The sequence below is a fragment of the Adiantum capillus-veneris genome, chromosome 16 (assembly GCF_014529385.1).
Source record: "Adiantum capillus-veneris isolate H3 chromosome 16, ASM1452938v2, whole genome shotgun sequence".
Lineage (NCBI taxonomy): Eukaryota > Viridiplantae > Streptophyta > Polypodiopsida > Polypodiales > Pteridaceae > Adiantum > Adiantum capillus-veneris.
This window is the reverse complement of record NC_140946.1, coordinates 19,962,982-19,977,959: the sequence shown is the minus strand read 5'-3', so window position 1 is coordinate 19,977,959 and position 14,978 is coordinate 19,962,982. Positions and strand designations below refer to the sequence as shown.

General features: G+C 43.5%; 1 protein-coding gene across 3 annotated transcripts in view; it reads right to left on the bottom strand.

The window, feature by feature from the left end:
• LOC147438671 (ZIP metal ion transporter family) overlaps positions 1-14,583 on the bottom strand; it is a 68,728-nt gene extending 54,145 nt beyond the window's left edge. For 2 of the 3 annotated variants that reach the window (XM_086484685.1, XM_086484686.1), the window contains exons 1-2: positions 14,427-14,583; positions 14,287-14,345 (exon numbers count right to left, since the gene is read on the bottom strand). In XM_086484685.1, coding sequence (XP_086340811.1) covers positions 14,287-14,345; positions 14,427-14,490 — 123 coding nt within the window. In that variant the 5' untranslated portion in view covers positions 14,491-14,583. The remainder of the gene's footprint in view (positions 1-14,286; positions 14,346-14,426) is intronic. The other variant, XM_086484687.1, reaches the window with a different exon arrangement.
• Between the last annotated feature and the right edge of the window lie 395 nt (positions 14,584-14,978).

Here is a 14,978-nt window from a genome sequence, read left to right as displayed (position 1 = left end):
GACATCCTACGCGTAGGATGTCTCTAGGCCAGTTTTAGGGTCCAACTGAAATTTTGACCATACAAAAGTGGTCACAGTGTCACAGAGATCCCAAATCTTCTTTTAAAATTGAATTTGGACTCATTTTGATCTTTCTAAACTGCATTTCACTGTTTTGGCCATAACTTTCACAAGCAGTATCGGATCGGAAAAGTTTTTATATCAAAACGTAGCGTGAGAGCGGCTCTACAGATCTTAGAGCAAAACTTGAACTAAATGTATGCCTACGGCAACCGTTTAGGTCAACTTTGAAAAAAAACATCGTTTGAGGCCTCAAAATTCAACCGCAAGTTAGGGGTGTCTGAAAGCGACAATTTGCGAGAATTGTGACGAAACGGTTGCCGTTTTGGACATAGTTTCGACTTTCCCCTAACCAAAGAACTTGAACACAGTGGACTAAGTCTACTTGAACCAAGCAAAAGCTCTTAAGCCCAGAAATCATGTCTACCCTAGATTCAAACGCAGCTTACACAAGCTTGGAGATCCCGACGATAGAGGAATATCCTCCCACAATGGATCTTCCAAACTTGCAATTGATAAAGATCCATCATGTTGAGAGAGTTTGGATGATTGGTCATGAGAGTCAAGGACTATATAGATACATTGACGACAATGAGGTCAATCTTTATAGGTGCTCAGATCCATACCTAGAAGAGATAACGGATTACAAGCTCTTATATGTCTACTCCTTCGGAGTCGACTGTCAATGGAGATCTATAGTTATCGACAAGTATGGACGAGAATACAGAGTTGTAGAAAGCACAAATCCACAGACTGTACTAGAAAGAGGTGGATTTTTGGTCAATGAAGGACCACAAATGCCTCCACCAAACACGAGAATTCCTATAGGAATTCCAAGAAGAGAGCCACCAGGATTCCCTTCAAGAGCGATAACGAGAGAAGGATTGGGAGAGTCTCTGGTTAGACTTGTAGACAATCGACGAGTTAGACCATCCCAAGTCCAGAAATGGGTAAACAGAAAATACTCCGGAGATAAAGATCCGAGAGATCACGTAACGGCTTTTAGAAGAGTGATTAGAGCAGAGGAAGTTTCAGATTTTGCGACACAGTTTGCGGGATTCGGATTGACTCTAGAAGATGATGCAGCTACATGGTTCGACTCGGTGGAAAAATGGGATTTTGAGACCCTAGATGAGCTGTTTGAGGACTTTATTGAAGAATTCTCGCCAAAAGGCATTGCTCACAACACGGTCTCGCAAATCCATAGATTCAAACAGAAAGAGGATGAATCAGTACGCAAAGCATCATTACGGCTCAAGAGATATGTTAAGCTCTGTCCGAGAGCGGAATTACCTACGCAAGCACAACTGATGCTGATCTTTATCCAGGGAATGAGACATACGGGCCTTCAGAAGGATCTGCATATGATAAGGAGCATGACGCTAAACGAGTTGATCAAAGAAGCTCTTTATCTAGTGGATAACTGTGAGGCATACAAAGAAAAGGAGGTAAAGAGTCAAGGAGATGACACATCCTCTTAGCACAGTGTTTCACAGATAAGTGAGTACATTGCCAAGCCAACGGCACCTATTGATCAAGAAAAGCTTATCGACGACTTGGTCAAGAGGTTGATTCCTCTTGTAAGGTCTGATTCGGGAGAGCCGAAGTGGTGTGAAATTGAGAGAAAATGGACGAACCATACGGGGGAAGAGTGCTATTATAGCATGGAAAATGCTAGGGAGAGGTATGTACAACTTGTTCCAGAAGCACCTATTCCACCTAGATACATTACGGAGAATGAGTCAGGACCAGTAGGAGTTTTAAGGCCACAGCTTGTCTTAGGACAACAACCTCCACTGCCAGGTGCTAGAATGCCGGTAGACATGAGATACATGCCAATGATGGAAGCATCAAATAAACCAACGCCAGTACCAGCTACAATGTGGTATAGCAACCAAGTGAGTACTACCCTTCGGAGCAACAAAATGTGAGAGAAACACATGGACTGGTGAGGCCGGTACAACCTCCACCTCCTGGGTTTCAGTCGAAAGAAAGAAGGTATGAAATGGACGAAAGGACATTGCGATTCATTGCAAATACGGCTTATCTAGGTCAAAGCTTGCTTATAGCCAAGAGGAAATGCTAAAAGAATCTCCTCAACCACAGACAGATTGTCACAAAAGTCGTGACAACCACTTGGTCAAACAATGTCCTCATACGGAGATCACTGAAGTAAATGCCTATTGTCTTGAGTGTGGCATCACTCACTTGATCCCCGATTGCCTGAAAAACCCGAACAATATCAGGAAGATCACGACAAATGTATCAGGGATTGTTCAGCTACCTAGTAGCTCAGAAAATGAAAATGTTGTACCAGTTCAAGTGGTTACGAGAGCACAAGCTCAAAACAAAGCTGATGAGAATCCAAAGACAAAGAACACAGAAAGTGACACGAGTCCAAAGACAGATGATGGACCAAAGACAGACGCACCTAATCAGAAAACCAAGAGCAAACGAAATAGTTGGAAAGCTAGAAAGACTAGGATGAAAGCACGCAAGGAACGAGAGCAAAAATCCCTAGCTGAGAAGCTTACCGAAGCTGAGGAGAAGATAAAACAACATGAGGAAAAGGAGGCACCTTCTCTTACACAGATGGTTAAACCTCTAGAAGAACCATCCACGGATGAGAAACCGCGAAGTGCTAGTTCAGGAGGATCTGTGTTGGTAGAGAAGGTTAATGAGACATTAGATTTCCTCTTGAAAGCCTATGATGTGAGGCTCAAAAACAACCAAACCCAAGAACACAGGTGGATGACATATCCCTATGCGGAACTAGAAAAGCAAAGGTTTGAAATGTGCCAGAAAATGATTCAAATAGCCCAAGCTTTACTAGAACCACCAGTTGCAAAACCTGAGGATGTGATCCGTGTCATGCCTACACAAGTAATCCCACCAAACCAGAAACTAAAAGAGCCAGATTCTAGTCATGAGCACAGACCAAACCTCAAAGACCCAGCCTTAGAACCAAGGATAGTACTAAATACCACGGATAACTCTTCCGAGGGATTTCACCAAGCTATACCTGAGGATTGTAAAGAGATAGATGGTCTTGACGAATTGTGGAAACAAGTCAGAGAGGCCAATGAAGCCGATGACCTAAGAAGACGAGTAGACAAGACTAGTGATGAACGAGGAGTGTTTCTACCACCAATAGAGGAATTTGAGACTGGATCTCAAATGAATTTAGACGTGCGATCGTGTTGGGGCGACAAAGGATCTGTACAATCTATGGATAGTCAACCCCATTCGCTAAGAACACTACCGTCCTACATGGGAGAGTACGAGACCAAGTCAGATGTGGTTGCAGTCCCATCACAGAGACTGTCTCCCAACAAGGCCATTGATTCAAAGGGGCTAGTAGATATTCTATCTACCCCAGTCACCTGTACAATAATGTTAGCCGAGTTGCTCGGAATAAGACCAAACATGTGGGCTAATGTGGGTAAATGTCTAGAGAAATTTGGTGTAAAAACCCCAATGACTCAAATCGAGGAAGGCATCAAAGAGCTTGAAATGCCTCAACTAAATACTAGGCCAGTGCCATTAAACAAGGTAGGCGAGTATTACGAGGGAGAAGATGGAAACACCACCCTTCCTATGGAATTCAATGGTGTAAAAACCATGGCAATCCTTGACAGTGGAGCTGATGTGGCCATTGCAACCAAAGAGGTTTGGAAAAAATGGGAAAAATCTGCCTTGATATCCACACGAATGACCCTGCAGCTTGCAGACGGACACAAGGAAAAGCCCCTAGGACTGCTAGAAAAAGTACTTGTTACTTCTTGTGGCATTGAATATGAACACACTTTTGTTGTTGTTGACTTTGGCAAGAAGAACAACTATGACATCATTCTGGGAAGATCATTTATGCGACAATTGAAAATGGTCCAAGATTGGGGTTATGACCATATATACCTAAGACATATGGAAACCATAACAAAGATAAACTTGAGGGACCATAGATATAGGGATGTGACGAGAACACCGGTAGAGGAGTTTGATTCCGCCACAGTAGCAGGATCAGAACTTACAGCTTGGTTAGGTAAGCCTAAAGAACTGTGGATGTGTGGAGCTTCACAATGTGGTAGCTTGAAACGCGAGGAATGTATCCTAGAGCGGGTTATAGAGGATAGCGACTATATCCCAGAACCATTTCCTGAAGAAGAGTTAGAGCCTTTTGGATGGGAACACATCTTGGTTACTCTGGACGTGTGCGCCGTGGAGGATGCTTCCACAACAAAGTTTTGTGATGAAAATGGCTATGATGTCGTTCCTTATTTTGCAGTGAGTGTAATCCAGGAAAACGAAGAGATCCAGACATCAACTAGCTCTCGAAATAAGGAGCAAACAAAGAAATGTGGAGAATCAAAAGATGAAGAAGATGACGAGTTCTATGACTCTGTAGAACACTTTGAGCTTCAAGAAGATCAACGACCCGGGAATCAATGTCATCGCTACACGAATAAAGTGCATCAAAAGTGGATTCCAAAGTCCTCGGTGAAGACACAGCCACCACAAGCATCCTCATACATGGCTCCTAATAAGGATGCAAAGACTCAGCTAGGAAGAATACGACCAGAGCAACGAGCTAACAATGCTCTAATCAATGGGCTAGAAAAGTCCTCAAGAAACTACCACCCACGAGCAAACAGACAGTAACTTTCCACTACCAGCCAAAAAATCAAGGGAAAGTACAAGAAGTCAACCTTGTTGAGAATAGTAGCGATAGTGATGAATCTTACGACATTCCTTATCATCAACTCAGGCCATCACTATCACCAACCCCTTCAGCAACAACCATGACAGGTCAAAAGAATAGGACAACAAGTCAAAGCCAAAAAGCTCGACAAATCTAGATACCAAAAAGCCAGATCGGCCAAAAACAGATATGGATCAAGAAGACAAAGATCTCTAATGACAAATCACAAGATCCAACACCAAAACAAAAACAAGGAAAGCGTGCACGAACGGGTAAGAATATCACAAAGTCGCAAGCTTTCACAACTCAGGTTTGGGCTCCACAAAAGATGATTCAAGCACGAAAAAGTCAGGAATTCATTTGGATTCCAAAACAACCACAGTATCAACTTTCAAAGCCTGAATCCCGTCCCCAACCAAGCGTACAAGGGCTGAAGCAAAGACCACTGTTGACTCACACAACCAAAAGGTGGATCCCAAAGAAATCGCTTCAAACACAAATGGAGCACGGGCAAGTATGGGTTCCCAAACGAGCGTAAGCAACAAAACAGCCAATAATCGCAAAGAAATGGGTCCCACAGAAGAACAACAAAACTGCTGTCAGTGCATCACCGCTTGAATTCTTACAATTCTTCCTACGCTTACAGTACAGTTAGAAGAGAGCAAGTCGCTTCAATCAAGCAACGATACAGGAGCTTCAAAGACCATTACATTGCTTAGAATAGGAAGCCTCGCCAACAAATGCCAATAAGCAAATTGCTTATACCCACATCTTGCACAACATAAATATTTTCCATGCATTGACTGCGTATGCATAACAAGGCTACATTACAAGCCCTGCATATGCACAACTTTTAATTGCCCAAGCACAACACATACCCTTTGCGATACCCTGTCGTAAAGGAGGACTCCAAATAGGAAGGGGGGAGGCATTCTGAATGCGGACCTAACATTTGACTATTAGAGGGCAATGTTTTGTGAGATGCATTGAATTTTTGCGTTTTATTGTGATAATTTTTTGACGAAATTTAGAGTATATACCCTCATAGTAGTGTTACAGAGGAGTATGGGGACAAAATCCATATATGAGCCCCTAGAGACATGTGTATAGTGTACATAGCATTTAGATTTCTATTTGAATGATTTTTCTTTTGTTGAGTTGTTTTAAGATTTTCTTTGTTTATTATTAAGAAAAAATAAAAAAATCCATAATCCACATGAAGAAAAGACTGACGAGAGGCCTGAGCACTACAAAGAGAAGAAGGTACAGGAAAACGATGAAACTTCATGAAGTATGTCTCAGCAGCCACTACAACAGCCGAAGAACTTGTCACAAAGCAGTGTCAACATGCAACCGACAAGTCATACAGGTCAGAGTCGAGTAGCTAAGCCACAAAATGAGTGAAGTGTTAGTCCCAAAGCTTAAAGTAATATTCTATGTGGTCTAAGCGTCTTAGCTATTCTAGGTACTGCTCAAGCTGGAAGAGTTAAGCATATTTACGTTGTGTCGCTCATGCTGATATAGGTGAGCAAAAGAGTCGAAGTCTAAGTACTTAAGTCTGGTGAAGTGAAGGAGAAGGTCCAAAAGACACTCACGTACAGAGCACAATGAGATACGAGTGGAGAAACTTCTACGTCGGCAACCCTTCTTGGAAAGGTGGAAGCTATTGAGACATCTTTTGATGTCACATGTGCTATATTTATTCCTCGAAACACCCATCATCTCCTTCTTTCACATTGCATGCTTTTGTTGACAAATTTCTCATACGCATATAGAGTGTCCCATAATTGGCACTTGCATCAGGCACTCTTTCCGTGTTTCACCCAAGCACTCACCTTTCATGAACATGTACTTCACATTCAACTGCTCAACTCCAATAAGAGCGTATATCAAAGGCATTTTTTTCCCACCGGGTTTTTTCCCTTTGGTCATCCAGGTTTTAGACCCTAATCTAAAGACACCTATCACCATCCTCTTGTACATATTCCTTCTACATCAACAATAAGAAAATGCTACTCAAATCAATTGACAAATGAATTAAAGCACCAATTTCATATCATAGCATACTTCTTCTCAATGGCGAGTCGAAGAATGGACTACAATGACAAAGCTGCAGACAACACTAACAACATGATTGCACAGGAACAAAGAAGTCCCCAATGAAGAAGAGCAGACGTAAAAGTAATCAGAGGATCTCAAAAGATGAATGGTTATGATGATGGATGTCCACTCTAATGGATCATAGTTCTTGTTGTGGTTCGACAAAGATACAAGCAGTGCAACAGATGAAGCCAAAACAACAGCAAAGTGTTGACTGTTGGGTCAACAACATAACATAACTCAAGAACAAAGAAGTCCTCAATGACAAAGAGCAGACATAAGGGTAATCCGAGGATCTCAAAAGCTTGTCCTTGATAATGCGCATCGAATGCTCTGCAGGGTTTTGAACATCAAATTAGAATAATTAAGTCTTGGATTCGGCCTGACAGACAGACTTTGCATTGGAGTGCAACTTGGCCTAAAGAAGTTAAGGGTTTAGCCATACAATTTCTACAAAATCCTTACAAAGTTATCATTGGCTCACAAGATCAGCAAGCCAGTCACTCAATTCTACAGATTGTAGAAGTTGTTTCTGAGAATCACAAATACTCCGAATTGACAGATTTGCTAGAGCAAGTGATGGATGGAGCTTTCTCTATCCATGATGATAAGAGTCAAGCTAAATGACATTGGGTTCTTTTTGAATTTAGATATGGCAGTAGACCTATAATGACAGAAACAGATGCTGCAGCTCGGAGCGTGGATGTGAAAGACATAAAGTTCGTCATCAATTATGATTTTCCTGAATCATGTGAAGACTATGTACATCGGATTGGATGAACAAGACAAGCTACTACAAAGGCTATAGTCTATACTTTCTTTCCAACAACAAAACGACAGCAAAGACCACATCGCCATCGACAATCAGGTCATGTCGGGGACGACATGAACGCGGAAGGGGGGAATGTTGACCGCTGGGTCAACAACACAACATAACTCAAGTTTCGTACCAAAGTCTTATCTTTTGCGAGTTATGAAATGTTGCGGATTATGGCTATAAACGTCATTTGTAATGAGTAGTTATTCTAGTTTCAGAAGCCGGGGTGCAATGGCACTTCCAGATTGTAAATACAAAGCCATTTGACCCTTTCAACCCCATTTTTGGTTAAACCTAAGGTAGCCTTAGTATATAAGGTACCTAGGTCATTTTGTAAGGAGACTTTTCAATCATAATCTAAACTTGAGCGCTGCCGTCTACTGTGTGTGAGAGAGAAAGAGAGTGAGCGTGAGCTTCATCCTCTCGCTACGCCCGGCTCGCTCAACACATTGGAGATCCGACTGCCCCATTGATGTAGGCTCGAGGAGAGCTACGCGACAACGCCAAGCATTCCACGCGAGACGAAGCGCACACGTCGATGCATCTACGAGCTATTTGTGGCCGTAAGTGTATCAAACGATGTCTGTTTTCTACGTGCTAGTAGTCTATAGAATTGTGGCGACATAAGCTACGCATTGGTATTCATAGATTTCAGTTTCGGGCACTTTCAAAATTCTGCTCTGTCATCCTACGCGTTTTCCGCAGATAGGATTAGAGTGAGGGTTTTGAGTGTAGAAGCTTAGGGACAGGTGTATCCTAGTGAGGGGATGGTGTTCCTTAAGTTTCGTATGAATCTGGCATGATTAGGTGAGTTACCTTCCGTATGTGTGTATGTGGCAAGGTGGTGTAGTTGAGAGCAGTGAGGTTCTTGATTGTGGTTTAGTTGGCCTTCCAGAGGTTGTATGTGTAGGATGGTCTCAGCCTGACAAGCTAAAGAGATTTCCTCCGTGTGCCTATCGTGTCATCTGTGTCCTCGATTGACATTATGTTGATCTAGGTAGTGTTTGCATGCACTTCATGGGTGTGTGAGTCGCTCCCCTCCAACATTATGCCTGCAAGACAGACAAAGGCCATAAACCAATTCAGTTGTCACGTGACACATCCCAACCCTATGTGTCCGTGGACAAGCTACACCACAGCAGGGTTCAGTCAGTTCAGAGTCTATTCGTAGACCGTTTGTGTCCAGCAAAACCTGCGTTTTGCTACCAGCAGGCCAGCGTTTTTGAAAGGCAGCATTTTAGAACGAGTCAGACCAACGTTTTTGCATGCATTTACCGCCTTAGCGTCGACCGTAGATCAGCCCCATCTTGGGGCGACAGTTGTAGGTTCACAGCATTCAGTTTTCAGCCTTAGCTTCGTCATCATCGTCATACCGTCGTCATCGACATCGTCGCCGACATAGAGTCAGAATTTAGCAGATAAAGATTTGCAGATTTCAGCCCGTCTCGTCGTCCTCCTCATCATCGTCGACATCGTCGACAAGTCCAAGCATTGTAGAGATTTGTGCAATCATGAGTAGACCGCTCTCGCCATAGAGAGTAGGGCCTTCGGAGGTGGGTTTGCCAACATTCTGGTGTCGTATTCTTCTCTCTCTATCTCTCAATCTCAGCACCTTCATTCACAATGTCTATTCACTTTGGTTGTGTCCATTACACTCTCTCACTAAAGGAATGGAAGGCTCTCCCTTCTGTAAGTAAAAGGAACCCTTGAGCACAGTTCGGAGCACTCATCTTGAGCAAAGTTCAACATTCACTTCCGCTGCATCTTACAGCCACTTCCACCCTTACTTCATCGCGCATCAGGCGCGCTCCCGTCTTCACCGCTCATGTCTTACAGGGCATAAGCCATTAAGATCACTTGCAAGAGAAGGATCCAAGATTTGTTTCAAGTCACTGTTTTTCTCAAAAGCAGTGCCATGCAGATGTTGATGTCTACAGCTACCAAGCCGCCCATTCCAAGGACTTGGCAAGCTTTCAAGAAAAATTTTGCCCGAAGTTATATGGTTTCTGACATCTTCCTTCGGAGTGCAACTTCTGGTAGAGTGGGGTATCCTGAAATGCTTGCCATGGAAACCCTAGCAGATAATAACTTGAAATTTCTCGACATCTCTCAGTAGATGTCTCTTCACGAGCAGATTACCTTAGAGGTTTCAGGATGGAAAGTCAGTCGACTTTTCGAGCTCGGCTGATATCGAGATTGCTTTTTAAGTTTGAGTTCTGTTTGAGAACTTGTTTGGTGATCCTGTTTGGAATTTGTTTGAAATGGATGGTATCTGTTTTGAACCTGTCTTGGTGCCGATTTGAATTGTTTGACTCTTGTTTGATACTGGTTTCAATGATTGGTGATTTTACTCCCGCATGCAGAAGTGAGAAATATTGTTTTGGTATTGTTTGAACCTCGGAACGATGCAAGCCGATGCCTGGGAGCATTTCGTTGTATGTCTGAAAACCTCGTTCGAACAACGCAGGCCGATGCCTGGGGAACGTTTGGTTGTAAGCTTGTAAAATAATTGTTGTTGTGACTCTCGGCCCGGACCAGGATGGTTATGCGGGAAGAGTATTAAGAAGTTTGAGCAGTGGTTACTCTCAGCACCTCCAAACGACGCAGGTTGCGGTCTGGGGGGCGTTTGGTTGTAAAAGGCCTCTATTTCTCCCGGCCTGGATATTTTTAGGTTATGCGGGCGGAGTGATGAGGGAGTCGTTGAATATCTCCCGGCCCGGACCTTGTTAGGTTATGCGGGAGGAGTGTTCATCAGCGGCTTTATGTTTCTATGTCTTGTAACATGCATATGTGAGCATTTGTGTTGCATTGTGATGTGCCAACTACTGGGTATGTAATTTTAGTGCATCAAGACACTCATGGAAGATCAGTACGGTCTGGGTGTGATGGCTAATTTTACTACGCCAGAATATCAAGAGTTCTGATTTGGACAAAAGGAGAAGCTAACTCCTTGATCAAAAGAGCCGAAAGGAGAAGCTAACTCCTTAACAAAAAGAGCAAACTGATATCCCTCGGAATGTCCCTCGGAAATTTTTGAGCTAACTTGAGTTGTTTTGCAGATATGCTGTAATCTCAGACGATTAATCTCTTTCAAGAAGGGGAGATGTAACAAACTGCTGACGTGTCAAAGCTCTGAAGAATGGAGTCAACTTGCATATGCCGGCCAAGGGGCCTAAACCCTAAGAGAACAAGTAACAGAAGAAGAAGTCCTACCAACTTATGGGGACCTCGTCCGATGGGGCCCCAAGTGACAGAAAGGATTAAAATAAAACAGGACTCTCACACACACACAAAAAGAGACTTGCAGCAGATTTCCGAAAATTGTGTTGGCATGATGACGTGGCAGGCTGTACGGATTTCCGCGTTTTGTGCTGGCTAATGATGTGGCAGGTTGAACGGATTTCCGTAATTACGCTGGCAACTTTTTGGCATTGCTTTTGGACCAGAAGCTTTTGAGTTTGAGGCTTTTCATGTAAACTGCTTTTCATAGGCCAAGGGCCTTTAAATATGTGCTAAGGGCTCATTCTCTGGCATGCTTATTGGAGAAGGTGCAGAGTCTGGGGTACCGGCTTGTACTTGGTTGATGCAATATAAAGAAATACCGAAAGGGGTGCCAAGGTTTGGGACTACGACCACAAGTATTACAATATACTTCAAACGACTTCTGCAAATCCGGCAAAGTCAAAACTCATCATGTAGTCAAATTCTGTTTCAATTTTTGAAAGGCAGTCACCTCTGTGGGTCCCCACGAGAAAGGGACTCCTTTCTGTGTCAACATAGGCAAAGAGATAAGCAACCTCTGCAAACTTTCTGATGAACCGCCTGTAGTACGAACACAAGTCCAAGAAGCTTCTAACTTCATGGACATTCTTCAAATCGGGCCAATCACGGAGAGTCTCTATCTTGGCCGGGTCCATCTGCACTCCTGCTCTATTGAGACAATGTGTCCCAAAAAGTGTATCTCTAGGCTCGGCTCACACGGTAAGATGGCCGGTTCGATGGTGTATTTCCAAGTATCAGATCAATGATATGATTCTCAGGACGAGCTGGTGGCAACTCGCTTGGCAGGCCTTCTCAAAAGCAATCGACATGAGTGTGGAGAAAAATCGTGGCGTTCTTCATTCAGCATATTCGACCTTTAATCATCATTCAGTTCTCTCCAGAAAATAAAGAAACTGAATTTCATCAAGTACAATGTCTGTGCCCTTTATTTGTCAAAAGTCGCTTTCTCGGCCCGATAGTCAACCACGGCGTTGTTCTTGTGGTACCAAGGAATTTCGAGCAGGACGTCACAACCTCCCAAGAGAATTACGTAGAAGTCCTCGTGCCCTAAACACCTTGACATTGCAAACAAAGTTTGCCAATGATCGATGTAATGGCAACATCCCGTCCGGGTGACGCTAGAACTACCTCTGTCTGTGGCCTCAGCCTGTCGGGCGTAATTCCAAATCGAACCGCCAATTCAAGTGAAAAGAAGTTGGCCTTGGCTCCTTCATCAAAGAAAAAGAGGGCTTCCTGATCTTTTACTTTGCCCTTAAAGCGGCAAAGTTTTGTACTTTCATTCATTTGATTCGGTTCGAGCCCCACACAATGTGGTACCAGTTCTGCTTTCATCTGCCTTTTCTGCCACGTTCCTCAGCTGCTTTAGAACTCTCTAACCTTTCTTCATCCTGTTCATTTGGTGCCTTTTTAGGGCACTTCGGGGAGATGTGTCCACTTTCCCCACATCCAAAGCACTTCCCCTCTTTGATATAGATGACCCTCTCTCGAAGAGTAAGCTAGGGTCTGCATCCTTTTCTTTCTTTTCTGGGTTACTCTTTTTCTTTCTACTTTCATTGTTAGAAGTCCGTTCGGTCTTCTGTGTCATGATCTCGTCTGTGGGGTAAGTCAAATTGCCTGAATGAATGGCAAAACCCTGTTTCGCATGACTCATCGGTTCCTGAATGGAATCTGACTTTTGCTCTAAGCAGTGATCTCGGATCTCTGTAGGAAGTCCCAAGGTAAACCGCCCAATCTGTTCTTTGCACGAGATCTTATTAAATGAAGAAAAGAGCTCCAAAATCTCTCGCAATATGCGTCCAATGTATCCTTCTTGGTCATCTGAAGGTGGTTCCAAGCAGTTCGTATGTCGCGCTCGTACTCCCAAGTCGGCCATGAAGAAATAAAAAGCCTTTTAAATTTCAGCCATTTAAGTGGCGCTTTCTTGTTCAATAGAAGAGTGGACCACCAAGTTCAAGCAGTTCCCGTAAAGTAAGAGGTAGCCCTCCACATCTTGGAGTGCTCTGAGTAATGTCATCCAGAGAAAGCTACGTCAAACTGCTGTATGAAGGCCAAAGCCTTCGAAGTATCTCAAAATCCAGAAAACGAGTCAAATTTAATTGACTGTCCACCTTCTTTAAACTCTCGGACTTTCTTGCATTTATCTTCCAGAAAGTCATACTGGTCTTTATAAAAATTCTTCTTCCTTGCATAAAATCTGCTGTCGTCGGAGTCCGAACTATCCGAAGACGAGTCCTCTATAAAATTGTCCGAAACTGGGCAAGATTTAGCCTTCTTTGCCTTTTTCTTGCTCTTTTCGAAGTGCTGCTTTTTGCTTCGCTTTTTTTTTTTTTTATGTCTTCTTCGCTCGAGTCGGAAGAGCTAGAAGAACTGTCAAAAGAAGAAGAAGAAGAAGAAAAACTCCTTCAAATCGCACACGCTTCTTCTGCTTTCTTGCCGAGGCAAATGTAGATTGACGACCCAAATAACCCGGGAAGTCAGTGCCTTTCTTCTGCTTTTTGTCGTGCTTTTTGGCTTTGTTATGCACGTCAAAAAGCTGGCTAATCCGTGCATCAACCACCTCTTTTAATTCTTGCTCTGTAAACATCCTTGGAGTAGGTTTCTTGAGTGCCGGTCTGAGGGGTGGCTCTGTGGTTTGCCGCTACTGTGAGTGCGTCTCATCGAAGGAGGTCTGAGTAAAAAATTTTGCAAGTTTAGGGTCCTTCGCAAAATTCATGATCAGCTTTATCGCATCATCGACCAATCTCCGATGTTCCATCTGTTCAAGCTCCGCCTGAGTAGGCCGAGGCGGGCCGTACTCCTCCCGTGAATCTTCTTCGTGATCTCTTCCCACATCTTTGGATGCAGAGAAAGTCGACTGTTCTCTGTCTAAATCCATAAGTATCGCTAGAAAAAGGATCGGATTTCCCGATATAAGAGAAATCGGCCGGGCTCTGATACCACTGTAACAGACTTGGACACTCCAAGTCAAGAATTTACCGCGACACAACAGGAATTCACTTCAAAACAATTCACAATTAGATTCGACACTGGCCCGGTGAAGTTCCGTGCCAAGAGGTTTTGGCCCCAACGACTGGCGCCCCTTTCGGTATTTCTTTTTGTATTAAATATGTTGCACAAAGTACAAGGGAGTGGTTGAGTCTCACTCTCAGAACGCAGCTGAGAAGTGGGAGCCCAAGCCACACTTATAAAGAGTTACAAGTGATGCCAAAAGCAAAGCCCCAAAAGCTTCAAAATCAAAAGCTATGGGCCATTTGGGCCAAAATCAAATATCTCTCTCTCTCTCTCTCTCTCTCTCTCTCTCTCTCTCGTGAGAAGGCTAGTGAATGACCTGTAACAGACCCAGCCTGTTAAGGTTGGGCGTGGGCCGCAGAACAACGAGAAGGGCACCTACAGAAATCAACAGCCATGGATCAATCAATAAGTGAGCTGGGCGACCAAAAAAAAGCATCGACCGGAGGTCATGCTCACCTACAGAAGTGCTCAGACCTCCGATCATGGAGAGCATCAGAGCAACAGAAACCTGGGACTTCATGGTAGCTCGTCTCCAGCCCGTAAGGATGAAGAAGTCTTGACTAAAACTACAACAGTTCTCTCGCCTAGTGATTGGTTGTAAAAATAGAGAGGCCTTAGAGATGGCTTCTCTTTTTCCTTTCCTTTGCTATAAATAAAGGAAAGGAAAATTTATTTTTGAATTGAAAAATATAATGATTGGTTGTAAAAGCTAATGGGTATTCATTAGAAAGATAGTGAGTGATGGGGGGTCCTTTCCTCTAGACGCATCATTTTTCTATGTTGTAAAATTATGCCATTACATGTCTACCTCTCTAACAACAATAGTCGCTACTCATCATGATGATCATGGGTTGCAACGTAGAGCTCCACAAGCCTAAGGCCAACTCAGTTGGCTGAACATGGGTAGCTTGGGCTCGGGCTCCTTAAGCCATGTCTCCCTCATCCTCAACTTGCTAGATCACTCCCTCTTCCCCATCAAATTCTACTCACCTCTCGCTCTCCGCTACT